Source organism: Vicugna pacos, chromosome 5 (assembly GCF_048564905.1).
Source record: "Vicugna pacos chromosome 5, VicPac4, whole genome shotgun sequence".
Taxonomy (NCBI): Eukaryota; Metazoa; Chordata; class Mammalia; order Artiodactyla; family Camelidae; genus Vicugna; species Vicugna pacos.
Genome location: NC_132991.1, coordinates 2108921 through 2136797, shown reverse-complemented (window position 1 = coordinate 2136797; position 27877 = coordinate 2108921). Strand labels below are relative to the sequence as shown.

General features: G+C 43.9%; 2 protein-coding genes across 4 annotated transcripts in view; one reads left to right on the top strand and one right to left on the bottom strand.

Moving 5' to 3' along the window:
- PLEKHB2 (pleckstrin homology domain containing B2) overlaps positions 1-27467 on the bottom strand; it is a 41827-nt gene extending 14360 nt beyond the window's left edge. For both annotated transcript variants that reach the window (XM_072960769.1, XM_072960770.1), the window contains exons 1-6: positions 27351-27467; positions 15141-15185; positions 10542-10694; positions 9449-9551; positions 2235-2274; positions 863-952 (exon numbers count right to left, since the gene is read on the bottom strand). In XM_072960769.1, coding sequence (XP_072816870.1) covers positions 863-952; positions 2235-2274; positions 9449-9551; positions 10542-10694; positions 15141-15177 — 423 coding nt within the window. In that variant the 5' untranslated portion in view covers positions 15178-15185; positions 27351-27467. The remainder of the gene's footprint in view (positions 1-862; positions 953-2234; positions 2275-9448; positions 9552-10541; positions 10695-15140; positions 15186-27350) is intronic.
- A 120-nt stretch (positions 27468-27587) lies between these two features.
- FAM168B (family with sequence similarity 168 member B) overlaps positions 27588-27877 on the top strand; it is a 37929-nt gene continuing 37639 nt past the window's right edge. Inside the window, exon 1 of one of the 2 annotated variants that reach the window (XM_072960767.1) lies at positions 27588-27708. In XM_072960767.1, coding sequence (XP_072816868.1) covers positions 27630-27708 — 79 coding nt within the window. In that variant the 5' untranslated portion in view covers positions 27588-27629. The remainder of the gene's footprint in view (positions 27709-27877) is intronic. The other variant, XM_072960765.1, reaches the window with a different exon arrangement.

The window sequence follows — 27877 nt, the reverse complement described above, 5'->3', positions numbered from 1 at the left end:
CACATGCTGTATGACTCCATTTCTGAAATACTGTGGAAATGACAAAATTATACATCTAGACCATCTAGACGGCGAACAAATCAGAGGCTAGCAGGAGTTAGGGAAGGGGAAGGAGGGTGTGACATAACCAGCTGTGGCAGGAAGAAGACTCTGCCAACAGTTTCATATCCTGACTTAGGTGGTGGTTACGCAAATCCACACACAGGAGAAAATGACACAGACATCGTACCAATTTCAAATTCCTGGTTTTGAATTGTCTACCACGTAACAACTGGGGAACTGGATGAAGAGAACATGAGATCGCTTCTAATTATCTTTGCAACTTCTTGGGAATCTGCAACTATTTTCAAAATTAAAAGCTAAAAAGAAAGGAGTGCCTCCCGCAATGGAGACTTGTGTGTGCAGCACAGGACACGTGTCACTGCTAACTAGGGGACGCCCCAAGGTATTTGGTATGTGATTTTTTTTAAGGTTCTGTTTTTGTTTTTTCCAAATAAAAAAAGCACTTTTTCTGATGATAAAGAGTATTCAAGTCAATCATTAAGTATTAACTTTAAACCATCAAAATTGCATTACCATGATTCATTTTTAAATCTGTCTTAAAAAAAGGGAACATGAAGATTATAAAGCAGTTACTTTATGGTAATAATAACTTGTAGTAATAAGAAAATAGTAAGAAATATTAATAAGAAAGAGCAGTAACAAGAAAATATTGTAATATTGTATTACAATAATATTATATTATTATGTATTAAAGTACAATTCTACTTTCTCTGACACTGGCTGGCTCAAGGTTTGTTTTTTAAAGGAAAGCTCCAGGAAGCCCCAGGCTCCCCGCTAGTGGTGCGGGCACGCTCCCTACCTCGGGGGTTGGTGCAGCGTAGGCTGTGTAAGGAGGCGGGGAGGAAGCCACGGCCGTCTCATCATACATGACTTCTGAGCCCACGTAAGCCTGGAGAGGAGAGAAAGCATGAAAGTGAGTTGCCACAGAGCAGCGACAGGCCCTTATGATGCTACGTCCTTTTATTTAGCAAATTAAAAAAAAAAGCCAAAGAATTTAATCTTTGAAGAATAAATGTATCAGCTGAGAAGCAGTGACTCGCAGGATCATCTCCCCCTGCCTCCCACCCCGCACTCTGGGGTCCTCTTAATTCAGGCGGTCCTCCTCCCCCGGCAGCAGGGGACAAAGACAGAGTTTCCACTGCCCAAGAAGGCCACAGAGCCGCCACCGTCACCCAGGCCTTTCAGAAGACACTACACCACTCTCAACAACCCTTCTGTTCGCCAATAAAAATCCTACAACCTGAAATGTAGCAGTCAGGGGTATGTTCTACACTCAGAGTCTGGTTTTTGCATTAAAAAAAAAATCTTCCATTAAATTACTTCCCCAGTGGAAAACAAAGATATATGCACTCTAAGTAACAAAAAAAATCCACGTCTTCACATGGCCTTGGATCCTGCCCCTAAAACTGTATGCAACATCAATACTAATTTCATTCACGAAGAGGATTTTCATGAAAGACAAGGTAACTGGAGCCATAGAGGAAGCTAAGGGGGCAGAACAGCGTTGAGCTAACAGAAGTAGGAAGAAATGGCACATGGATATTATTAAGTCTTTTTACTTCCTTTTCCCACTTGCATAAATTCTTCTACAAGCTCCATCTACCTTTTTCTTTTCTCCCTGGAGAGATAAAGGAAAAAACAAAATCCTATCTGAAGAATGAAAACGCTGAGCACAGAGGCAGCTGCCTTTGATTCCCCGCCAGACACAAAGATGGCCCCACTAGCCTCTACAAACGGGGTTCATTGTTCACTGTCTCAGTCCCCTCCTAAGGTCAAAAGAACGACCAGAGACAAGTACAAATCCCAAAAACGTCTGTTTCACAAGGCTGCAATGCTGCACTTGAAAGGCACCCTGTGGTTCTTTTTGAGCCCTCTCTCTAAACCACAGCAGAATTCCAAGTGTTGCAAACCTTTGTGACATACAAATGTCTCTAGGAAACAACACTGGAACCAGTGTGCCTTTGTTAGGATGGCTCCTCCTGCTAAAATGTTTGGCAAAATCCAGCTTGCTCACTGTCAACGAGAGGCAGCCTGTCTGTCTCCACTTGCTCATCCAGGGCCAGACAGCCAAAAAACCTCTCTTCCCCATTTCCCATCTTAACCTCCTATTCTCCTGTTTGTTACAGCAAGGCTGGTGAGAACACTGCTGGCGACTGCCATCAGCCACTTACCGTGTTTGTCCTGGAATCCTGGAGTGTAAATTTCCAGGCCCTGGAGAAAAGAAAAAGGAAGAGGTACTTTATTGGAGGCAATCCAACATCTCTCTCAATGGTTCTCAAACCTGCATTGGCATCACAATTTCTGAAAAGGCTTGTTTTAAGGACAGATTTTTAGCCCTTGCCTTTAGGCCCACTCAATCAACTCATTTGAGACACGCACTAGGAATATACAATACGCAAGGAAATAAATCTGTAATACATATATAATATTTAAAGCATAATCTATACCAGTTTTTGCTTTATTTTTTAATAAATGTAAAACGTACCATGCTTAACTACACTGAAACTTGCTTTAATCAGTTCATGTCATACACACAGATCTACTTGATTTTTAATGGCTACATAATGTTCCATGATGTAAGTCTTAGATGGTCAGCATTTTTTTGCAATTAAAAATAATGCTAACTTCTTTGAGAAACTGACATATAACGTACAGAAGTTTAAGGTGTACAACGTGATGACCTGATATACATACACAGTGAAACCATCGCACAACAAGGCTAACACCGCCAACCCTGCACACGACTACCTTTCTGTTTTTTCCGGTAATATTTAAGATCTACTCTCTTAACTTTCAAGTATAAGATACAGTATTACCAATTAGTCACTATGCTGTACAAGATGCCCAGAGAGTAGAATGGGGTTTGCCGGGACTGGGGAAAATGGGGAGATACTACCTACTCTCGCCTTCTGTGAGTTCACTTTTTTAGAGTCTACATATAAGTGACAACACACAGTGTTTTCCTTTTGGTCTGACTTCACTTAGCATAATGCCCTCAAGGTCCACTCGTGTAGCTGTAAAGGCAGGGTTTCCTTTCTTATGAGTGATTAATATACCACTGCCCACAATGCGTAAGTCTTGTGTCACAGCACCAATTCACCCATCATCAGACACAAGCTGTTTCCACGTCTTGGCTACCATGACTAATGCAAGCAGTGTGGGGGTGCAGCTCTCTTCAAGACAATGATTTAATTTCTTTCATATACCCAGATACACACCCAGAAGTGGCATTTGTGAATCATACTGTACTTTTACTTTAAGTTTTTGAGGAACCTCCATAATGTATCCATAATGGCTGCACAAGTTAACATGCCCACCAACAGTGCACTTTTCTCCACGTCTGCACCCACACTTACCTTTTGTCTTTTTGATAACAGTCATTCTAAGGTGTGAGGTGATCTCACTGTGGTTTGGGTTTGCACTTCCCTGATTATTTGTGATGTTGAGCATCTTTGGGAAGATGTCTATGCAAGTCCTTTCCCCATCTTTTAATTGGTCTGTTTTTATGCTATGGAGTTGTACAAGTTTCTTATATATTTTAGGAATTAACCCCTTATCACATAAATGGTTTGCAAATATTTCCTACTTTTATAAAAATCCTATGGTAAAAAATGCTATTTATGAAAAGCCTATGGTATTTTCCTATTCCATAGGATGCCTTTCATTTTTCTGTCTGTTTTGCTGCACAGAAGCTTTTTAGCTTAACGTGGCCCCAATTTGTTTACTTTGGTTTTTGTTGATTGCACCTCTGGTGTCATATTCAAAAATCAATTCCAGGACCAACACCCAAGCCCTTCTCCCCCACATTTTCTTCTAGTTGATTTTAAAGTTTAGGGCTTTCATTTATGTCTTTAACTCATTTCAAGTTAATTTTTGTGAGTGGTCAAGATAGGGTCCAAGTTCATTCTTTTGCATGTGAATGTACAGCTTTCCCAACATCATTTATCGAGGAGACTATCCTTTCCCCAGTGAGTATCCTCGGCTCCCCTGGCAGGTGTTAGTTGGCCATATACGCATGGGTGTATTTCTGGGCTGTTGGTTCTGTTCCATTGTTCCCCATGTCTGTGTAGCATACTGATTTGACTTAGCTTTGTAATAGAAACTGAAATTGGAAATTGTGATGCCTTCAGATTTGCTGGTCTATCTCAGGATTGCTTTGGCTATTCAGGGTAATTTGTGGTTCCACGTGAATTTTCGGATTGTTTTTTCTGTTTCTGTAAAAACTGCCATTGAAAGTTTGATAGGAATTGCACTGCATCCACAGATGGCACTGGATAGTATGGGAATTCTAGTTATTAGTTTTTCCAATCCATGAATGTGTAGTATCTTTGCATTTATTTGCATCTTCTTCACTTTCATCAAAGACTTACAGCTTTCAGTGTACAGGCCTTTCATCTCCTTGGTTAAATTTAAGTATTTTATCATTACTGGTGTTACTGTAGATCGGATTGTTTTACCAAACAGTTCACTGTTAGTGTACAGAAACGAAACTTTTTTTGTTGATTTTATATCCTACAACTTTACTGAACTAGTTTATTAGGTAGAACAGTTTTTTGGGAGTATTTAGTGTTTCCTATGTATAAGATCAGGTCATCTATAAACAGAATTTTATTTCTTCCTTTCTGATTTGAATACCTTTTCTTTTTCTTGCCTAACTGCTTTGGCTAAGACTTCCAGTACTATGTTAAATAAAAGTGAGAGAGTGGACATTCTTGTTTTGTTCCAGATGTTAGCGGGAAAGCGTTCAACCTTTCATTATTGAATATGGCATTAGCTGTGAATCCATCATATATGAAAACAATGCTATTAACATCCTTATTACCTTTGCACCCTCATGTAATCATTTCATGGGGAAAATTCCAAAGAGTGAAAACTGCTAGATGAAAAGATATAAATGTAACTGATTTCAGTGCCAAATGGCCCTGGAGAAAGGTGTAACAAATTCTACTACCAGCTTTCCCCTGAATGGTCACAAAAACTAGACGCCTAAATCTTTAATCTCTCCAATTTTCTGCTCTCCTTCCTCCTCCACTTCTCCTTCTTACTTACTCCCCACCCTTCTTACCTTTATCCATTTCTTTTCTGTTGTATTATCCTCTTATTGCCTTCTGAGTTGAAAGCTTTGCTAAGTTATTTGAAATGTTCTGGTTTTCTAATGAATGCAGTGAAGCTGCAAGCTTCCCCAACAGATTCACAAGCAGTACACTGCTGCCGTTCATTTTGCTAAAGGGCATCATATTGGATTGTTCATATCCCGTATCTGGATCTTTTTTGGTACTGTATCACATGGGCGAGTCCAGTATGGTCTTTGGTCCACAAATTCAGTTCTATTATTTCAGAATATCTTTCATGCACTCAATTTCTAACTACTGTTTTGGGTTCTAAACTTCTTAGGTATCAATAATCTTTCTGATAAATTCTCTTAATCTTTGTAACATAGCTCTGATCTTTTCTGCTAACTCTTTAATATTTTCCTACTTTCACTGAGTACCTCACGTCTTTCCTCCACGCCAGTGATTTATTTTTCAGTTGGGCTTGTACCCTCATCAATGCAGGTACACCTCATGACAGGCCTTCTAGGCTAAAGAGATGCAAAAGGGCACAGAAGAAACAAATCCCTGCTCTCATGCAGACTATATTCTAATGAAAGGAGATAAAGAACAAGGCAGATAAACAGCTGGACAGCCGGTGAATATGTATGTATGTGTATGGTGTGAAAGGGGTGATACTGTTTAAAAAAGGCAGAAGGGGGGAGGTTGTAGCTCAGTGGTAGAGTGTGTGCCTAGCATGCACGGGGTCCTGGGTTCAATCCTCAGTGCCTCCATTAAATAAACAAACAAAAAACCTTAAAAAAAGTTTAAAGTAGCCAGGAAAGCACGCTTGAAAAAGCCACCTATGTTTCCTTGATTTTACCTTCCCAGACTAGGAGCTTTTTCTGAGGCTTGCACTTTCTTTCTCTTATTTTTCCTTTATAGTATATATATGTGCATAGCTGCCAAGCCATTTCTTTGTATCCTGCTCATGTTTAACATGGGAAGTGTTACTAAAACTTCCATTTGCTCAGATAGGTGTTGTTTCTTCTTCACACCCTTCCAAACCTAATCTGGCATCAACTGGCTGCCCGGCCCTCCTCCACCCCAGCAAGAGTTTGATGACTAAGTGTTACCTTCCATCACACTTCTGTAATCCGAGGGCATACGGGTAGGAAAGAAGGACACTGGCTGGTGGGACTGAGCAAGCGCTTTCTGAAACATCCGGGTTCACCACTCTCCTAAGCACAACTCCTTTGAGTGTCTTGTGCTAGGGCTCGCTTCACCAGCTAGACAATGATCCTTCTCTGCCTTCCAGTGCTCTGGAACGACAAGCCCTGGGGGAACCTTCCACTCTATGCTGAGGTCCCAAGAGTATCATATTCTCAAGGGTTTTTCCTTAGCTTTTCCGTAAGTGTCTCTTTACTCCCTTAATCAGCATCTCTACAGGTTGCAGGGTACTACCAAAAATTTGCAAGATTTAATTAACTCATCTTCTTACTGCTTCTGGGAGCTGGGGTAGGGTTAAAAACAGTGATACTCCTCGAAAGAATCGTCTGTGTCTTTCCCTGGCTGTCACTCTCAGTGCTCTGTGCTTGGACTTAAACTGCTTTATTTGGCTCTTGCTGCTGAGATGTTTCCCCCTTCATTTCACTAGATAGCTGAGAAAGATGTTACAGATTCATTTCACCATTTTTACTCAGAGGTCTCTGTGATGGGTTAAACTGTGTTCCCTGCAAAAGGATAAGCTGAGCTCGTAATCCCCAGTACCTGTGAATGATTTAGAGACAGGGTCTTTGCAGGTGGAATCAACTTAATATAAGGTTACGCTGAATGAAGGTGTCCTTATATGAAGAAAAAACTTGGACATGGACATGAAGGAGAGTATCACGCTACCAGAGAGGCAGAGATTGGAGTGACGCAGATACAAGTCAAAGAAAACCAATGATAACCGGCCACAGTCAAAACTGGGAAGAGAGAGGGCGGATGCAGCTCAGTGATCAGAGTGTGTGCCTAGCATGCATGAGGTCCTGGGTTCAACCCAAAGTACCTCCATTAAAACAAAAACAACATCTAGGAAGAGGCCAGGAAAGATCCCACCCAGAGCCTCGGAGGAAACATGGCTCTGCTGACACCTGATTTCAGACGTCCAGCTTCCAAAGCCGAGAGGATAAACGTGCTGTTTGAAGCCACCCAGTTCGTGCTACTGTCACAGCAGCCACAGGAAACGCACAGCCTCCTGTGCTTTACTCTTCCATCTTTCTGTGTCATTTTATTTCAAGTGTGTTCTTGTTAGCAGAATAAATAGCTGATCTTTGTATTTTCTGCCCAATCTCAGCTCTTATTCTTTTTAAGGGGAATTTAACCAACTCACATTTATTGAGATCACAGATACCATTGGTCTAATTACTGCCTCTTCACTTCCTGTCATGTTTTATTAAGTTTTCCTTTTTCCTTTAATAAGGAACGCTTTCCTTTTTACTCTTCTAGTATTATCCTCCACTGCTCTCCTCCGTAACTGTACCCTTGAATTTAGACCCTTACATAAACCACTGTTTTCCCATCAAATTAAGAAAACGTCAGTTCCTGTGACCCACATACTCTTCCAGCCCAAGTAAGGCAAGTCCTTCAGCACACATTCACCCTTCTCCCGCCTCTATGACAAAACATGCCACGTTTTGTCAAAATTCTCTAAAATTTCAGCTCTAGACATGCTTTCTGCTGCTACTTAAAGGAACAGTCCATACATGTGACATCTCAGCAAACAGTAAGCAGAGCCGTTAAGAACAGAGGGCTGTGCAGACAGAAGGTTCAAACCTGAGTCTAGTTTACTTGCTCTAAATCCGTGGGAAGTACAGCAGGCAGAACGATGCCTCCTCCCCACGAAGGTCCACATCCTAAACCCCAGAAGCCGTGAAAATGTTACCTCACAGGACAGAGGGACTCGGAGCTCCACGTAATTCAGGACCTCGAAATGGGGAGATTATCCTGGATTATCGCAGGAAAGATTATTAACTCTTTCTAAGTCCTTAGAAGCAGATGACCTTCCCTGGCTGCAGAGAACCAGGCAGATGCCAGTGAGAAGGGCTCAGCCCAGAGGCCAAGGAATACAGGAGGCCTCTCGAAGCCGGGAAAGCCCAGGAAACAGATTCTGCCCGCAGGCCTCCCGGAGGGATCGCGGCCCTGCCAACACTCTGAGACCTAATGTTGAACTCTGACCTCCAGAGATGTGACGACAGATCTGTACTGTTTGAAGCCACTAAGCCTGTGGTGTATTACAAGAGCATTAAAAAACTGCTAACAGGAAGTTACTTAACTTCACTATGCCTGTAAGATATGGTGAGGATTAAACAACATATAAAGCAGCTGGCACATTGCCCAGTGAGAAGTATGTGTTCGACGTACACAAGCTTGAATTATTAAACAGCAATAGTGAAGCTCCAGTCTATAAAGAGCAGCAAACCTTGACAGGTGCTCATTTCTCCATCACTCTAGGAAAGCTACATCTTTTCCAGAAAGCGCCATTTAAGATTCACTAATGTAAGTGAGAAGAGTGTAAAAAAGAAACTACACGTGGGATTTGAAATAAGCCCTAGAGTCTAGCACAGAATAAATGCCTACACGGAGGGTAAACATACGTTGTGAAACGCAGGGGCAGGCACTCTCACAAACTGCTCAGCTGGATTTTACAAAAATGTCACATATATATGGACATTTTTAATATATGGGAATATTCCAATAATGCCTGCTAGCAATTCTGACAATGTCCAGAGTTAACCCACCACAGTGGGACAATGTGGACAGAAAACAAATTCTTCTCCCAGATTTCCTCTGGTCAGTGTTTTCAAGACTCTGATGCGACATCAGTGCTAATGTTCACAGGCGGAGAATAAATCAAGTGAGGTTTTCCTTCCTGTGCCTCCAAACCCCTTCTTCAGAGATGGCAGACGGGAGCAAGAACCATCACAAGAAGGGAAAGGCTGCCTAATACAGACACCAGTACTTTTAAAAGACATTCACATAAAAAGAACAAGCTTTCAGAGCCTATTCAACTACGCCCGTTACCCACTGGGCATCTAGCAATGAAAAAAGAAGAGTGCAAAGTGCCTGTGTGCCACTCCCCTCCGCCAGGCTCACTGCAGCGGAACCCCGCCTGGGCAGCCCTGCAGAGGCAGACACTAGGATCCGGGTTACCACGTGGAACAGGACTCTGTTCCATTTCCCTTACACATCTTCTGAGTCACTTATTTTGCTGCCTCTAGGGAAACTCCACTCCCATTATTTTGCCTTCCTGATAAATGGAAATCAAAACAGAAAATACTTTTATAATTAAGCACACTGAAAAAAGAACTTACAAACAATCATCTGTGCTTTCTGCACAAAGACTGATGGTCTTCCCATCTCGGCAAACAATCTGCAGCATACAGTCCTTCGTCTTCCCATCTGGAGGCTGAATATCTATGAAAAACACAGAATAAAGAAATATTTCTACAGTTTTTTTTTGTGTGTAAGGATTTCTTCTTAACAGATCAGATAAGCAAAGGACCAGTACTTCAGAATGCTACAATTATAAAACATCTTTGTTCTGCTCTACAGAACCAAACACGTGAATCATGACTCCATTCCAATTAAACTTCCTGCAGGAAAAATACGTGGGCCTCTCTAGAGGTCAATCCACATGTGGTGGTGTGCAGACAGCCCAGACGCGAGAGGAGGAAGCGCGATGAAGACGGTCACAGAGCGTCAGCTAACGGACCACTTACTCACAGGGAGCGTCAGGCCGGATCGGGGCTTTAAAAGTGAAAATCAGATGTACCAAGTCTCTCTGTGTGCCAAGACGTAACGCCTATGATACTTTAGCCCAGTTTAGGTAAGGATTTCAATAGCTGGCCGTAGGGAGTTGGGTTTCAAGAACCAATATATAGGGGCAGGATGTTGTATCACCAGTGGCTACCACAGCATACTCTATTCCAAATAGCAACAGAGCTAGTAAAACAAACAGGGAAATCTAAATATGCCATTAATTAGAAACAAAGAAGCCTGTGCTTGTTGAAAAACTATTCCTCTAAAATTAATATAAGGGACAACGCCAAGACATCACGGGTTGTCATCAGTAAGAAGCCAGTTTCTCAGTCACAGAACTCATACTGCCTAGAGAAGCCCCATCCTTCTTGGGGTTCCCAGCACTTTGGGTCCTGAGCTCCCCATCACCTTCTTCTGTGTGAGAGGGGAAAGAAGTGTGGACTGGTGGGTCTAATTCAGATGAGAAAATTAACTTGCCCCACCTGTATGGGTCATAATCTAAGTGTCTGGTTTCCTCTGGTCACCCCTTCCCAGGTGAACCCCTTCTTTGGTCTGTAAATGAAAGCAGAATGGGAAAGGGAAAGCAGCGCCCACGGAGGATTGGGAGGGGCAGGCGACAGGTGCTGGCCGAGAAGGCCCGCTCACCCCGGCACTCATGCCCCGTGCGGATGTTGATGCAGTCCACCGGCATGTGGACCTTGTCCTCCACGCTCTGCCGGCTCTGGTCATCGTAATAGATCAGGTGACCATCTGACCACAGGTCAAACCAATTCTTCTTCCAGCGCTTCAAAATAGTACCTGGGAAAAAAAGGAGCAAATACCGGCTTTGAGCGGAAAAGAGACTTTGTCCTCTAATTCACAGGTAACAGAAACAAAGGAAACTTTCCTCCCGCCCCAAAAGTGCATAGAAGCAAGCAAAGCAGCCCACCGGAATGAAGCGAAGGCAGACCCCACCCAGCAGCACGAACACCACGCTCGACCAGGGCTGCTGGACACTGCAAACGCTGTCAACGTGGAAGTCCCAAAACATTACCCAAAAAATTCAATAAACCCTTGATTTTGAGCTAAGGAGATATGTCTAATATTAACTCTCCATGTGGTACATCTAAACTTTCCCAGCAGTACCTAAGTTTGCCAGACTGATCAGAAAACATCGGACTGTAATGTATCTACATACAAATAACAATACCTTCCTCTTCTGGAAAAATGTCTTTCTCTTTTTCTTGAAGAGCATTCACATATACTCTTCACCAACCCGCCCCTTCCCTTGAAGCCTGCAGTGCAGGAGGGTCTCCCTGCCAAAGGCTGATGCAGTGGCAGCCTCAGACACTGGACACGTCCACACCAGGACACTGACCCTGGCCCAGGCTGACTCCCACTCTGCATGCCTCCGTCCTACTGCCCCACTGTCTCTACCAGCTGGAGAGAACTCACCCTTTCACTGTATGTTTGTATGTTTGTATGTATGTATGTATGTATGTGTGTGTGTATGTGTGTGTGTGTGTGTGTGTGTTTATATATGTATCTATTTCTACTGAAGTGCAGTCAGTTCACAATGTTGTGTCAATTTCTGGGGTACAGCACAATGCTTCAGTCATATAGAAACATATATATATTCCGTAAGTTACTAAGATAATGAATATAGTTCCCTGTGCTATACAGTAGAAACTTGTTATCTATTTTATATATAGCAGTTAGTATCTGTAAACGTCAAACCCCCAATTTATCCCTTCCCACTCCTGTCCCTGCTTGATAACCATAAGTTTATTTTCTACATCTGTGAGTCTGTTACTGTTTTGTAAATAAGTTCGTTTGTCTTTTTTTTTTTTTAGATTCCACATGTAACTGATATCATAGGGCATTTTTCTTTCTCTTTCTGGCTTACTTCACTTAGAATGACAATCTCCAGGTCCATCCCTGTTGCTGCAAACGGCATTTGTATTCTTTTTTATGGCTGAATAGTATTCCACTGTAGAAATATACCACAACTTCTTTATCCAGTCATGTCGATGGACATTTAAGTTGTTTCCATGTCTTGGCTATTGTAAATAGTGCTGCTATGAACACTGGGGTGCATGCATCTTTCTGAATTAAGGTTCCCTCTGGATATATACCCAGAAGTGGGATTGCTGGATCACAGGGTAAGTCTATTTTCAGTCTTTTTAGGACTCTCCATACTGTTTTCCATAATGACTGCACCAGACTACATTCTCACCAGCAGTGTAGGAAGGTTCCCTTTTCTCCACACCCTCTCCAGCACTTATTGCTCATGGACTTTTGAATGATGGCCATTCTAACTGGTGTGAGGTGATACCTCATTGTAGTTTTGATTTGCATTTCTTTTGATAATTAGTGTTATTGAGCATCTTTTTATGTGCCTATTGGTCACTTGTATGTCTTCACTGGAGAATTGCTTATTTGGGTCTTCTGCACATTTTTGGATCAGGTCTTTTTATTATTATTAAGTTGTATGAGCTGTTTATATATTCTGGAAATTAAGCCTTGTCAGTTACATCTTTTGCAAATATCTTCTCCCATTCCATAGGTTGTCTTTTTGTTTTTGTTATGGTTTCCTTTGCTGTGCAAAAGCTTGTAAGTTTAATTAGGTCCCATTTGTTTATTTTTGCTTTTATTTCCATTGCTTGGATAGACTGCCCTAGGAGAACGTTGCTGAGGTGTATGTCAGATGTTTTGCTTATATTTTCTTCTAAGAGATTTATAGTGTCTTGTCCTATGTTTAAGTCTTCAAGCCATTTTGAGTTTATTTCTGTGTACAGTGTGAGGGAGCATTCTAACTTCATTTATTTCCATGCAGCTGTCCAGTTATCCCTACACCATTTGCTGAAGAGACTGCCTTTACTCCATTGTATGTTCTTGCCTCCTTTGTCAAAGATTAATTGACCAAAAGTCTGTGGGTTCATTTCTGGGCTCTCTATCCTCCACTGAGCCATATGTCTGTTTCTGTACAAACACCACTCTGTTTCGATGACTGTAGCTCTGTAGTATTGTCTCAAGTCTGGGAGGGTTATTCCTCCAGCTTCATTCTTTTTATTCAGTACACTACTTTGGCAATTCTGGGTCTTTTGTGAGTCCATATAAATTTTAGTATTATTTGTTCTAGTTCTGTGAAAAATCTTTCACTTATAATCTTGGACTAGCCATTTAACTTTACAAAAGTCTAATTTCCTTGTAGCCAAAACGGAAAACTAAAAGGCTTGTTTCAGCTCCAAGTCATCCCTGCACCCTTGTCACCTCCACTTACTACCTACTGCACCTTTTGTTCCTGCAGATCCCACCCTTTTCCTGACCAACGTGCCCCTCTTAATGCTCACACGTCCGCCACAGGTTATCAACCAAATACGTGACACAGCAGCCTCTGGATCTCTTTACCACTATCAAGTACCTCCTCCTTGCTGAGAGCAGCAACCACAGCACTTGCCCAAACGCACAAACGCACTCATGAACAGACTCAAAGCCATGACTACAGAACCGTAAATGAGGCTGTCCTCCAGAGCCCAGATACTGGGTCCTAAGGGTCTACGTGCCGATGGCAGGAAAAGGGATCTCGCAGACAGCGGTGCATACATGTAACCACCTGTGAATCTCTGCTGCTCTGTAACTCAGCGAATATAATACATCTCACCTCATTTCATTTTCTTATGAGTGATACTTCTGCTTTAACAGAGAAGGAAAAATAACCCACACATCAGGAAATAGAGAAATGGAGTTAAGTCTTCTGAAAACACGCTTTCGAGATAGCCATGACTAAGACATCCGAAAAGTCTATACAAGTTACTTACAGAATATCTACTTTGTATACACCATCATGCTAGGCACTGATGGGAAACAAAAAATTGTCAAAAGCGTCACTTACTTATGCTGGCAGAGCACTTACCCTGAGCTACGATGGAGGAAGGAAAGCCTGCCCTCAAACAGGGTGCAGGAAAGGAAGGCACAGCCTCCAGGTCTGAGCCGGTCTCTCCATGTTCCCTGATCACTTTAGGATCACAAACACCTAGGCTAGATTCCAGTATGTTCCAACATGCCAGGATTTTCTTTTTAAAGCCAACAATGCAATAGCTCTATCTAGTCTTCGAAAACAGAACTGTCACGGACCTTGAATGGACACCTGTTCAGCTCCAGGTCTGGGAACGTAGAACCATTAACAGGACAGACAGGCTGAAAGCTTGTCTCTTGGTAGAAAGGGTGTTAATGTTGAAACAAGACAGTCTCGAGTCTGAATGCAGGTCTGCCACCCGTAGTTAGCACTTGGACAAGTGACCTAATGTCAGTGAACCTGAATTTCTTCAACTGGAAACCGGGGTAATGCCTACCTCACAGAGCTGTTGTGATAATTACATAGCGTATGTAAAATCTGTGTAACAAGCAATACAGACAAGTTTCATAAATAGTTTATACAAATCATCTAAGGTATGCAGACCATTCTTCACTGCTAGTCTCAATTTTACCTACGTACTAAAGATTATCTCTTAAATACAAATTCTTATTTGAACAATAAACAGTATATACTATTACACAAGTTTTTGCTGGAGTCATAGATGACATACTAGTCAATTTTCCCTTAACTCTGCTCTTTCTAGAAAGACAGTGGAATAATTAGCTCACCCTTTCTTCAATAAACAGAGCTGCCTCTCCCTGCTCTAAACGACACTCTGCCTCCAGCCTCGGGGGGCAGCCTCACATAAGCAGGGGGATGAGTACAGGAAGGCCCACAGAGATGAGTCTAAGAAAACGACCTCAATCCCATAAATGAAGAACTGAGCCTCTTCTCCAGAGTCCTTTTGGAGATACAAAAGGTTTGGTTTTAGGCAAATGCGTTCCCTCAGGTCAAAGGGATTTCAGAGTCTCTGTCACGGTTCAATCCCCGGATAAGACAGGGATTTCCCATGCGGCGAGCAGCACCGCCACGCTAATGCAACAGCTCAGCGTGGCCAGATTCAAGAGCCTCAGGTCAGCCGCTGACAATAAAGCGCACTGGCAAGGAAAGGGGAACCAGCAGGGACCAGCACTGTCCCCAGATCCTGTCACAGCAGCAAACAAGGAGCTCCATGTGTGCAGAAAAAAGTTAAACGGAGCTCTACAAATCTGCAAGAGGAAACCCAGGGCAACAACATTCATAAGACTTTGTTACTTGTTTTAAAAATCACCTGTTTTGGCAACAGAAATAAAGATGTGCCCTAAGGTAACACTAAACCCAGACCAAGGCTCCAGCCCTGTACTTACTCTGTCGCAGCAACCATCCGCTCTTCACAAACGCCATCTTCCCACCTACAGAAGAAGACACAGGCAGGTCAAAATCACACCCAGAAAAGAGAATGGCTCGTATGAGCTATAACACAACCCCTCTGACACCAAATGTGTGGGGTTTTCCACACCAACAACCAATTTTCCAACCCTCAAAACACCAACTGGGTGTCTGTTGATTCAATGAGATTCAGACACTTACTACCTGGGGTTAGTTAGCATCAGACCCCACAGGGGAAGGGCTCAGTTCCACAGGAGGGCTCCCAGTTTAGACACAGGTCCAAGGACTCCTGTACTTCTGACCTATAAACCAGGAATTCCCACAATCCCCTCCTGAGATTTGATAATTTGCTAGAATGGTTCAGTCTCAGAAAAGCACTTCACTATTATCTGTTTATTGTAAAGGATACAACTCAGGACCAGTCATGTGGGAGAGGCAGAGGGGAAGAGCGCAGGGCTTCCATGCCCCCTCCAGGGAGCCACTCTCCCAGCATCTCCATGTGATCATTAACCCATAAGCTCCTGGACCCATCACCAAGGGGTTTCTAAGGAGGTTCCCTTTAAGGAGGCAGACATGACTGCTTACATCACAGGACAATGGTGAGTAAGGGCCATCTCCAGCCTCTCTGCGGACCCTGGAGGTCCAGGGATGGGGCTGAAAGTTCTAACCTTCTCATACAAGGCTGGTTCCTCTGGCCACCAGCCTCACCCTGAAGTTACTGAGGGGCCCACCAAGAGTCATCTTATTAGCAGAAACTCAGGTATGGCTGAAAGGGGTTTATTATGAATAACAAGACACTCCCAGTACTTCTCTCTCTCAGGAAATTCCAAGAGTCCTAGAAGATCATACATTTTTGTTTAATTGAAATATAGTCAGTTTACAATCTTGTGTCAATTTCTGGTGTACAGCCCAATGCTTCAGTCATACATGAATATACATATATTCATTTTCATGTTCTTTTACTATAAGCTACCACAAGATATCAAATATAGTTCCCTGTGCTATACAGTATAAACTTCTTTCTCTATTTTATATACAGTAGTTAGTATCTGCAAATCTCGAACTCGCAATTTATCCCTTCCCACCCCCCCCTCCCCCCCCCCGGTAACCATAAGATCGTTTTCTAAAAAGATCATACATTTCTAATTATATCACAAAATCACAGCTCTGGTCTCACATTCTAGCCTTAACCCTTTCAACGTCAGCTGATCAAGGGACCAAAGCCGTTCTAGTTCACTGGCCACCTGGGATTTACTTAGGATCTCCTCACTGCGGGCAACACAACACCCCCTACACACACACATGCTCTGGGCTTTAGCCTCAGGACCCTGCCCCCTTGGGAATCTAAGTCCATTAACTTCCATCTAACAGACATAGAGCAGCCCCAGGAACACAAAGACTTAGCTCTGTCAAGGACGCGTGGCCTCTCCTAACGAGCCCAGTATCCTGGGGCTGGGGTCCGGCTGCCTCAGGCTCACCCCTGCTGTTCCCTTGTGACTTTACAGTCAGGGGTGCACTGGTGTCAGCAGGTGGAGTGTGGCCAGCTCACGGGAGAATGCCAGAAGTCACAGAGAAAAAGTCTGATAAATTTAACTCCATAAAAATAAAACTGAGTGACCAAAAAAGTCAAAAAGACCAATAAAAGATTAAGCAAAAAACATTTACAGCCATACATATGGCAGCAGTGAGCTAATTCCCTTCCTTTACAAAGCTCACTTATACCAGAAACAGCAATCATTTGGCAGTTCACAGAAAAAGAAACATATATGGGCAAAAAGTGCATAAGATACTCAATTTCTCTCTCAATTCAACTAACAAAATTCAAATCACAAGTAAACAATAACACTGTTATCAGAGGGGCACAAATGAAAAACACTGTGACACCCAGAAAGGAGGAGTGGTGGCCGGAAGAAAAACCTGCAGCCTTCTGGGAGGGGAACGTGCTCTGTCTGTCCACAGTTTAAACGTCACGGACCCTGCTCCAGCAGCCTCGCCACTACTAGAAACATGGCTCTAGGACATCCGTGCGGAGCTTCCCCAGCAGGTGCACGGTCACTGCAACACTGCTCCCTGCACAAGACTACCTGCCACCAAAGGGCCGCCCAGGAGAGGACGGCTTAACAGGCACCTCCATACCTCAGAGCTCGTGCAGTATGGACAAGGACGCAGACTGTGTGCACGGATGAGCAAAGAGCTGATACCCACACAACTGTTTTCTGGAGGGAATCTTAACGCTGCTAGCAATGTGCATCTCTGGGGAGGGAAGGAGGCGATACTGTGTACACATCAGGCAGGAGGGTGGCCAGTCAGTTCTGTGACATCTTTCTGTGGGACTGAAGTTTTGTAAAACAACTTGTACTTTTATTTTTCTGAAATCAACAGATATTATTTGGAGGCTGAGATTATGGGCCGCTTCTGTTTTCTACTCCAGCGTCCTCAGGTGCTCTCCTTAAAGGCACAAAGGTTTGGAAAGCTGGGAAAACGGAGCCCAAGCCCCAGTGGGCACCACAAAAGAACAAATGAGCTCCCCCTCCTTCAGTCTTCCCCACGTCGAAGCATGGTGCAAGTCTCACAAGCTTTAGTCATCCTATATTCCAGCATCTCCAAATCTTGTCATCTGAGGCTTCTTAATCTCCCTGCAGGTTTTGCCGATTCATGCTCACTGTCCCCACCAAGAAAGGACAGACCTTTCTCATCTTTCCCCGACCTTCTCCCACATATGCAGGTACTCAAACCTTCAGTCCCAGACGAATGAGAGGCAGTCTTTTCACCTTCTCCCAGCGGACGTGTGCGGCTCACCGCTGCTGGGAGACACCTGCCGGTGAGGGGATCACCCCGAGGGCAGCTGACTTTAGAGACAGCAGAGCTAACTGCTGAGCCACACCCGCCTACCCGGGGAAACACACCCTGATCCAAGGCTTTCTGTGAACAGAAAAACAGCAAAGTGATACGCTGCTGCATTATTTAAACTGGGTTGAACTGGTTTCCTGTAACTGGCAGCCTAAACATCCTAAAACAATCATTTGTTTCCAAAAGGATTTGAAGCAGAGAAATAACACCATCATATTTTCATTCAGCGAATATGCTTTGAACACCTACTGTGGGCTGAGCAGGCAGGAGGCACTAAGGACACAGCAGTGACCAAGCCCAAATCCCTGCTGCCATGCAGCTTATTACGCTCTGGTGGAAGGAACAGGTTAAACTTAGAAATCAGAAAGAAGCGGGGTGGGATGCGACAGCCGGCATCACGTCCCCACAGTGATATTACTGCCCCAGAACACAAAGCTGGAAGGGTGCGTAGCATATATTCCTTCACTCTGAATCCTGGATATTTGTATTAAAACCTCCTTAGAAACTCTCACTCTGTAAAACCATCATTACAAACTCTCAGTTCGTACTTCAGGTAAAAAAGACAGCAGTTGGCAAAGGTCAAAAATCGCTGGCGGGCGGCGGGAGCCGCGCAGTCACAAGCCGCCCGTGAGGCCTGACTGAGGCGTCGCCGAGCAGCTGCGCGGCTGCCTCCGGAGCCGGTGGCTGTGCAGCCGCGCCCGCCGCGAACGACTGGGGGACCGGCAGGAAGGGGTCTCCGGAACCTTGGTGGCACATGTTTTTAAATCTCTAACGATTCTTGGTGTTAATTTGGCTGTATCTGCTGACATTCTTAACAGTCAGAATGTCACCTCAGCATAACACTGAAACATAGAACAGCGTCATCTGGTCACGGGTCTTCTGGAACCTGACTCCAACGATTTCACCTGCCTAGGACCAAAACCACTAGCACCACGAAGATAACAAGACAGTTCCTTAATGACCTAGAGATATCCTGTCATCATCTGATCATGTGGGTCACCAGTTGAATTACCAAACACTGTGCCCACGTTTTCTTTGGTGTTTCCTTGGGGTGAGGCTGGGTTTCTTTTCTTTTTCACGTAGGTAGGGCTCAAGGGATGGCAACAAGAGAAAACTGAAAAGCTGACTTAGAAATCAATCCCAGGCCACTTGAGCCAAGATTTGAAAAGGAAAAAAAAAACTTCTACATCAAGAGGACGTTATAAATGTATCTCTGGTGTGTCTATATAAAATAGTTCAAAGCTATTACAGAAAGGGAAAATTAGATTCTTACAAGGCAGAAAGAAACTGAAACCATGCAATTACACAAGAAACTCATGACTTTCTGAAAAAGCGTAAGTGTTCCGAGTACTCAGGTGGCTTCTTATCTGGTGTCAATCCTGTCGACCTGTTAGTCCTTACATGGGAACAATCTCTCCTGCCCAGATTTTATCTCTAATACCGGTCTCCTCTAAAAGGAGCCAGTACTCCTTGAAAATGAGCTAGTCACAACTAAGGGACACGATACCTCAAGATGTGCCTAAGATGTCTTACTGTCAAAAAACAAAGCAGCTTTCAGAAATGCCTTTAGAAAGGATAAAAAAGTCAACCGGCTGAAGACAGCACTTCTAATGGCCAAACTGTGACAACATGAGTGCCAAAGTGAAAATTACAGCTCATTAGAACCGACTGAGACTAAAAGACATCTTAAGTACAAAATGATTAAAAACAGACACACCATTATAGACTGTGCCGGTGAAAACACATACCTTCCAACGTGACTTCAATTTCATAAAAACTGGAGGCAGGGGGAGGATGGTTAAAAAAAAGTATAGACACTTTGATTTGTGTGATTCCTTCCCTCACTAGATAGTTCAAATGGTTACTGCATTAACAGTAAGAGATGTTTGTCGTGTTTACTGTCGAAGGTGTGAGGATCTGTTTTTTAAGACAAGAAGTCTGGACTTCTGAATGAAGGACTCAACTGCACAGAAACACAGGCAGCAGGGAAGACTGGAGGAACAGGCTTCACACCCGCGTAGAAGTTGGGCCCCGGGGAGAAATGCCTCCCGGAAGGAACCCTGGAGTCGCGCGCTCAGGGGTGCGCTGAGGTTGTTACTTGCACTTGCTAGGCAGGCACTTAGAGCTGGTCTTCAGAAAAGTCAGAAGAGGCCAAGAGGATGTTAGAGGAGCCTAATTCCTAAAGCACCTGTGGGACCTTCACTCCATCAAGCAGTATCATCAGCCGACAGGGCATCTCCTTGCGGGGCTGAGGCTGGGCATTTCACCATCTAGCAGAGACCACAGATGGGCAGTCATCTGAGGGCAGAAGAACTTTATCTCCATTAAAGAACTGTGTGTCCTCGTGTCTACTGGCCTCTTCTGTCAGGTACGCCGGTATCGCATCACCACGTGGAGCACACGGCAAGTGCACTCTTGCCTCGGGCTCCCAACCCATAAGCAGGATGTAACATGACACAGACACCCCGCCGCTGGGCCGGAAAAATAAGAAACATCAAGGACAACAAGGCCTTCAGGAAGCAGCTGCTCTCATGTGCCCCTAAATGACCCACCTTACCTATGCCAGATCACAGCGAAACCTGTCTAGAGTTTGTCCCCTGCCAAGCTCCTCCAATGTATCCCGAACCCCGACCACAAAGCAGGGTGGGAGAGGACACTGCCTGACACTCAGCCCACTTGCCTTCAGCCTTACAGGGCAGTCACGTGGCACTGCCTGAAACAGGAACCCTACTCATCAGCCTAGACCAGTTCCTGGTCCCAAAGCCTGCTGACCTGCCATGCCATGAGGTCACCTAGAACCAGGGCCCAGAGGGGGAAAAAAAGCGGACTTTAAAGATCCATCTTCCCGTTTTTCTCTCTAGTACATAGAAATACTACATATTTGTGGAAAATCCATATTTCTTGTCACTAAAGACTACAATTCACAGGATAGTTTTTTTCAAATATACTAGACACAACAGTGACATTAAAGTAAGGGTCTAAGACAAAAGATATACCAATAATGTAAAGATCACCTCTGTTGGTGGCTGCTTTGCTAGTTCCAACATTAATGACAGATTAAACACCTAACTGATCTCTCCTGACACACAACTAAAACTAAAGTTAACTGGGAAAACAAGGCATAAATCAATTCACAAAGACAAAGACAATGGCAGCAGAGACAAAAGCAGATGAGATGCTAAGAACATTGTGAAAGTCCTAAAGTAAATGGACAAGTAGTAACTAATATAAAATTCAGCTTTCTCTGCTTTTCACGTGCTGACAAGAAGCTAAAACACAGCAAGCAAACCCCAGCCAGAGAACACTATAAAGACTCAAAAATGGGTGGTATGAAAGAATTGTCAGGGTGGGTAAGAATATCAGAATTTATTGAGAGTCTTTGAGGAAGAGTCACTAGGCCCTGTACCCATCCAGGCAACAGCCCTCCCCAATCCTGAAGACTTCTTTCAGGAACCACTGAAACACAGAGGCTCTCGTCTTGGGGACACCAGGGACAGCTGAGAGTGGAAGTGAGACGCCACACTTAGAGGAGTAACAGCGTAAGTCAGTCTTAAACTCCCTGCCCTCCTCCTTCACTTCCCTCCTCAAGTCCAGCTCTAGGCAAAGAGCATGGCGCAAGAGGGAAGGCCCATCAATACTGACATTTTTTTCCAATAAAAAAGCCAGCCTCGGCCTAAAACCGTACAGGGAAGCTCACCAAGTGATAAACTTTAACAAACGAGTTGAAAGTCTATGTGTTTGTTTAATCTCTCTTAAATAGGAACAGAAAGCATGCATCACCAGGCATCTGAGGAAAGCCTAGAGATAAAAGATAGAGACTCAAACAAATAAAAATAAAAAAAACCTCACAGGAATCAGAGACAATGAAGGGAACAAAGGAAAGCTTAAAAAAAAAAAAACCCTATCATCAGAGAAATGATACACAATATTGCATCTAAAACACAAAAATGAACTGTTCTAAAATAGGAACATTCAGAGCTATTAGTTAAAAATGATAAAATTTAAAATTCAATAGAAGAGCTGGAAAGATGATGGAGGAAATCTCTCTGAAAGGGGGGAAAAAAAAGGCTAACCCAACAGATTAAAAAAAAAAAGTTACAGGATAAGCCTGGGATATAAAACATTTGCTTACTGGAGAGTTTCTCACATAAACGAGAAAGAAAAAAACTAGAGAAGAAATACTATACAAACATTTCCCAGAACAGACAACACATCTCTAGACACAAAAGCTTTAATGAGCATCCAGCAAAATGGATTTTAAAAGATCCTCCGTAAGGTTTATAACTGAAATTTCAGAACTCTAGGGATAAAGAATAGAAACTAAAAACTTCCCAAAGGAAAAAAGAGGTCACATATAAACACGTCCTAATGCTTTGCTGACCCTTTATCTGGAAGCTGGAAAAGGAAATGGATCAATATCTTCAAAATGCTGAGGGCAAATTATTTTCAAGCCAGAACTCCAAGCCCAGCCAAGTTACTAATCAAACAGATAAAATAAAGACACTGAGACACATGCTAAAAGACTTCAGATTTACCTTCCACGTACCCTACCGTTTCCAGAACCCAGTGAACAATGTGTTTCACCAAATGAGAGAATAAACCAGAGGAACTAGGGAGCCAGTAAGGGACCAAGAGAAAGAGGACGCCCAGGATGCAGGTGAAGGAAAGTCCCCGGAGACAGCTGTGCCACAGGCCTAGAAAAGAAACCAGTCCAGACTAGAGAAGAACAGAGTTGTGGGGCACAGGGGGAACAGGAACTGACACCATCTAAGAATTTCTGGTAGATTGGATTGAAGAGTGTTTACAAGGTGGCAAAAAGTCTTCTACAGCAGGAAATCAAAGATTATTTTAAGGCAGCTAAAAATGGTGAAAATGGTTGTTTCTAGTTAATGAAAACAGAGTAGATTTTTGACTGAGGTCTAAAGGGTATTCAGCTTTTTAATCTATGTATATGTATGATTTTGATAAATGTAAACAAGTATAAAATAATCTGAATTATCCTCAAATACACACACACGAAAAAACCCCAAAAACCAAAACCCTAGATGAACTTCATCTACTTGAACCTTCCTTCTAAGAATTCTTTGTTTTTAAAATGGGAGGAGAAACAGCGTATTTTTACAGCAAACACCATAAAGAATGATGTGGATAATATGCTTTTAAAAATTCACAGAGCTTAATGCTTCAGAGTACAGACTCTGAAGTCAAAAAAATCTATGTTTAAAACTCATGGGGAAGGGGCGGAAGCACAGACTGGGGGTTTGGGATTACTATACACACACTACTATATACTAAAACAGATAAACAAGGACTTACTATATAGCCAGGGAACTATATTCAATAGTTTATAATAACCTATAATAAAGAAGAACCTGAAATAGAATATATACATATATATATAACTGAGTCACTCTGCTGTACACCTGACACTAACACAACATTGTAAATCAATTATACTTCAATTAAAAAATTCTAAGGACAACTATAACAAGAAAAATATAAGGCCTGTATTTTCCTCAAACTTATCAAATTTTCTGAAGAACAGTAAAATTTGAACCAATGGAGAGATGCATCATGTTTTGGGCTAGGATATCTGAATATTTAAAATATGTTTTTCCAATTTAATTGATTTACAGGTTTACAGGTATAGGAAATTCAAAATTATTTCTAAGTTTCACATATACTCAGCAAAAATCTGTTTACTTTTTGCACAGTGATTCTGAAGTTCATTTGGAAGAATAAGCACATTTTAATAGTTAACATATGTTTTAAAATTAGTTTTAAAACCATTAATAAGAAAATATTAAAACGAGGGGAAAAATCTACACTTAAATCCTGGCTCAATCATTTATAAATTACCCTGGGGAAGTTACTTAACCTTTACAAGCCTTAGTTTCTTCATCTATAAAATAAGAATGCCAACACCCACCTGATAGGATGTTTAGAAAATCAAGTAAAATAACTTGTGCTTGCAGAGTGCCTGATAGTTGCTAAAACTCAACAAATGGTAGTCGATGCTGTAATTTCTTCACTATTCACCTGACTAAAATTTGCCCAAAACATTCTAGCAGACAGAAGCACATCAGGCTGCTTCTCAAATGGCTTAGAAGACTTAGTAAGAAAGCCTCGATGGTCAAAATTTGAACACATACCTACAAGGGAAAAAAAAAATCAAACCAAAAAACCCTCCCAGAGTACATAGCTAAATTTGTCTTTAAAGGAATGGGAATAGCTTTTTGATGTACCTTGCTGAATTTCATTCTCCGTGACTTATTTCAACGTTTCACCACTATTTATACCCTAGAGCAGGACCTAATGCATAAACTAAAACTCATCAAAGTCTAAGTCCGGCTGTTGGTCTCTAGAGAATAAAATACCAGAAAACTAGCTGCAAAATAGCCACATTACCCACATGCCAATAAAACCAATAGAGTTTTAGAAACACAAACTATATTCAACAATTCAAGTCATTTTTAAATACAAATTCAAATCATTTTAAAAGCACTGAATCCAAAAGGAACCAAACTAAGCGGTGGAAAGAATACTGCCTTTGGAATCTGACAGTTGTGAACTTAAAGCCCACTTTGCCTGGGTCCTCTACTTCTCACTCTACTCTTTCAAAGAATAACCTGACCACCTGATCGTGGTATCTGTTCTTTCTAAACCACTGACCTATACACTTAACAAATTCAGTTCCTAAGATCACCAGGAAATTTACTTATAGAATTGGCTAACTAGAGGAACTAGCACTTTCGCTGAAAAAGTTACTTCCTTATCAAAGGGAGGAAACCTCTGTTCTTCAAGGACTACAAAACAACACGGGGGCAAAGAGCACTGGACGATTCTTCATCCTTTAGGGGTCAGTGCATTGGCAAAGTTGGCCATTTCCAGGTAGCAACCACTTAATAACAAGCCCAATATAAGCACTTACCAAAGGACAGACAGACTAAAATAAGAGGCAAGAAAGTTCAACGTTCTGTTCTCAGGATCAAATTCAGAAGCAAGTAAACAACCAATAAAACAGACTGATTCAAACAGCCCACCTTCTGTAACATTTTTAATAGCTTATTTTACTCACCAGTTTTTGGTAGTTACTGACCTTAAGTAACCTTTTTTTCCCCCAGAGGGGAGGTAATTAGCTTTATTTATTTATTTGGTTTTTCAATGGAGGTACTGGGGATTAAACCCAGGACCCCATGCATGCTAAGCATGTGCTCTATCACTTGAGCTATACCCTCCCCCAATAAAGTAACTCTTTAATTTCTTTACATATCCAGTGAAAAAAGACAAAGAAAAAAGAACCAAAATATTAACATAGGATAGCAAGCTGGGAAGTACAGCAAAGCTTCTGAAAGGAGCCAAGAAAATTCTCTCTTCCCAAGGAATAATATGGCTGTCTCAAGAGTGGTATCCGTTCTTTCTATACCACTAAACTACATATTTCACAAATTCAGTCCTTGAGATTATCAGGAACTATACTTGTAGAATGTGCTAACACCATTCAAAACACAGTGTTAGGAAAGAACCGTTCATTGGAGGTTCCGAGTTCTCTGCAGCCTCTTTCAGTACGCATTTACTGGCCACCTATATTCCTATATCATGCCAGACACTGTTATCTGCCAGGATAATCCTGCAACATATGTTGGATTCCTGCCCTCAAAGATCAGTGTGGTGGGGGAGTTAAGAAATCACTATCATCACAGAGTTAAACACCAGGCACAGGAGAAGCCTAGACAAGCACTGCCCAGCCACAGGGTCTCTTCTCAAACCCACGTATCAATGCCCAGCCCAAGGTTAGGAACTCCTGGACCCAGGGAACACTGCTGAGCACAACAACCAGTCGCAGGAGTAGTTCCACGTACATGCACATAGGCACAGATCCTACGGTCATTAATTTGTTACACAAATATTGAGGGCCGCAAGTAAACAAGCAGTGCCGGTCCCAGCTCGAGCCCTAATGCCCCGCGTGACTTTAAAGCCACTTCCTGCTTTGGTGTTGGTTTCGTCAAAGACCACCAAGAACCAGAAGCTTTCCTTCCTTTAGAGTTAAGCGCTGCTCTCTCTGGCAGTGTCTCCACCCTGTCCTAGTCAGAGAAGGCACAAAAAAAAAAAAGAAAGAAAGAAAGTTTCTCGAGTCTGGCGTTGGGAATTAAACCACGTTCCCCTAGATTTTTTGCACTGTGACCGTCCCACCTCATTCCTTTCCCCAACTCGCCCTGAAAAACTGGAACTTTACCATTTGGTCATGTATGAAGGCTCTTCTATGTAAATTATTCTACTTGTGAGTTAAAAACAAACAAAAACCACTACTCTTACACCAAATAAAAATCCCTGATCTCCAGAGTTTCCAATGTAGTCTGGTGAGAGAATCAAAAGATACAAAATATATAAGCAAACACCTAAAATTAACGACTCTACAAAACCAAGAATAGATGAAACGAAGCGGAGGCGGGCCCCACCCCGAAGCGCAACGCTTCAATGCCATCCCGGACTCCCTAAGGGAGGAGAAGCAGGAGCCCAAATCCCCTCGACCAGAGGGACCGCAGGGGCGGAGCCGCACTAGGAGACCCGCGCCCAGCCAGCAAAACCGCTGGCCGGCGGGGAACACCTGCAGGAAGAGGGGCGGCAGCAGGAGCGCTCTAGCGGGGCTGACGGATCCCGGGGAGGTTCTGGAGGGGCCAGGGGAGGAGAGCGGGCCTCGGGGGGCGGTGGGTCTGCTCCAGGCGAGGCTCCGAGGGACCCCCTACAGGGATGGGATAAGGGAAGAGGATGGGCGGAGGAGAATCCGTTCAGGAGAGGTGCGGGCAGGCGCTCCTGGGGAGGCTTGGAAGGGAGCGGGAGAGGGGACAGGCGCAGGCTGGCGGTTCCAAAGGAGGCTCGAGAGGGACCGGGAAACGGGAGGCGGCGGACGGGGGGAAGGGCGCGGGTGGGAAGGGGCTGCGGGGGAGGTGCGGAGAAGAGGGCGCAGGCGGACGTCTCCAGGGAGGCTCCGGAGGAACCAGGGAGGGGAGAGGCGCGGGCGGACGTCTCCAGGGAGGCTCCAGGGGGGCCGGGGATGGGAGGGGCGCGGGCAGGCGGCTCCAGGGAGGCTCCGGAGGGACCGGGGAGGGGAGGGGCGCGGGCCGGCGGCTCCAGGGAGGCTGGAGAGAAACCAGGAAAGGGGGGGCGGGGGTGGGAGACTGCGGGCGGGCGTCTCCAGGAGAGGCTGGGGAGGGACCGAAGCCGGGGGTCGGGGAGCGGAGGGCGCGGGCCAGGAGTCCCCTTGGAGGGGGGCTGGGTAGGTGGGCCAGGCCGAGGCGGGGGGTTCTGTGTCGCCCGGACCGGACAGGGACATTCACCTGCGAAGCCTCCGGCAGCCAGGCACCGAAGCGGGTTAGGGGCGCAAGGACACCGCCGGCCTCTTCGCTCGTCTGTCTCACGCCGGCGTCCTGGTCTCCGTCCGACGTCACGTCTGCCCGGCGCGCATGCGCACGGCGCGCCCGGAGGCGCCGTGGGCGGGGGGCGGGGCTCGGGGGCGTGAGAAGGGGTGCGGGGCCCGTGCGCCGCGGCTCTGCTTGAGGACAGGCTTCACTTCCAACTAAGAAGGAGCTGATCTCGCTTCTGAATACCACCGTCCAATGAAAGGGGCCGGGCAGGGCTCCTTAGAGAAGAGTGTCTCTAGAACTAGGAGGGAAAGCGCAGAGTGTGGAGCATCGTGTAAGTAAATGCTTGCAGAATTAAAGCGGGAAGGCGTGTCAAAGAGCACAGGAGTGTTCCTGGAAGAGCTTCCAGTGGCCAAACCTGGCACAGTTAAAACTGAGACTGTAAATTAAGTAAACTAGAATCCATTCGGCTGTCAGTAATGATTAAATGCATTGTTGGAGAG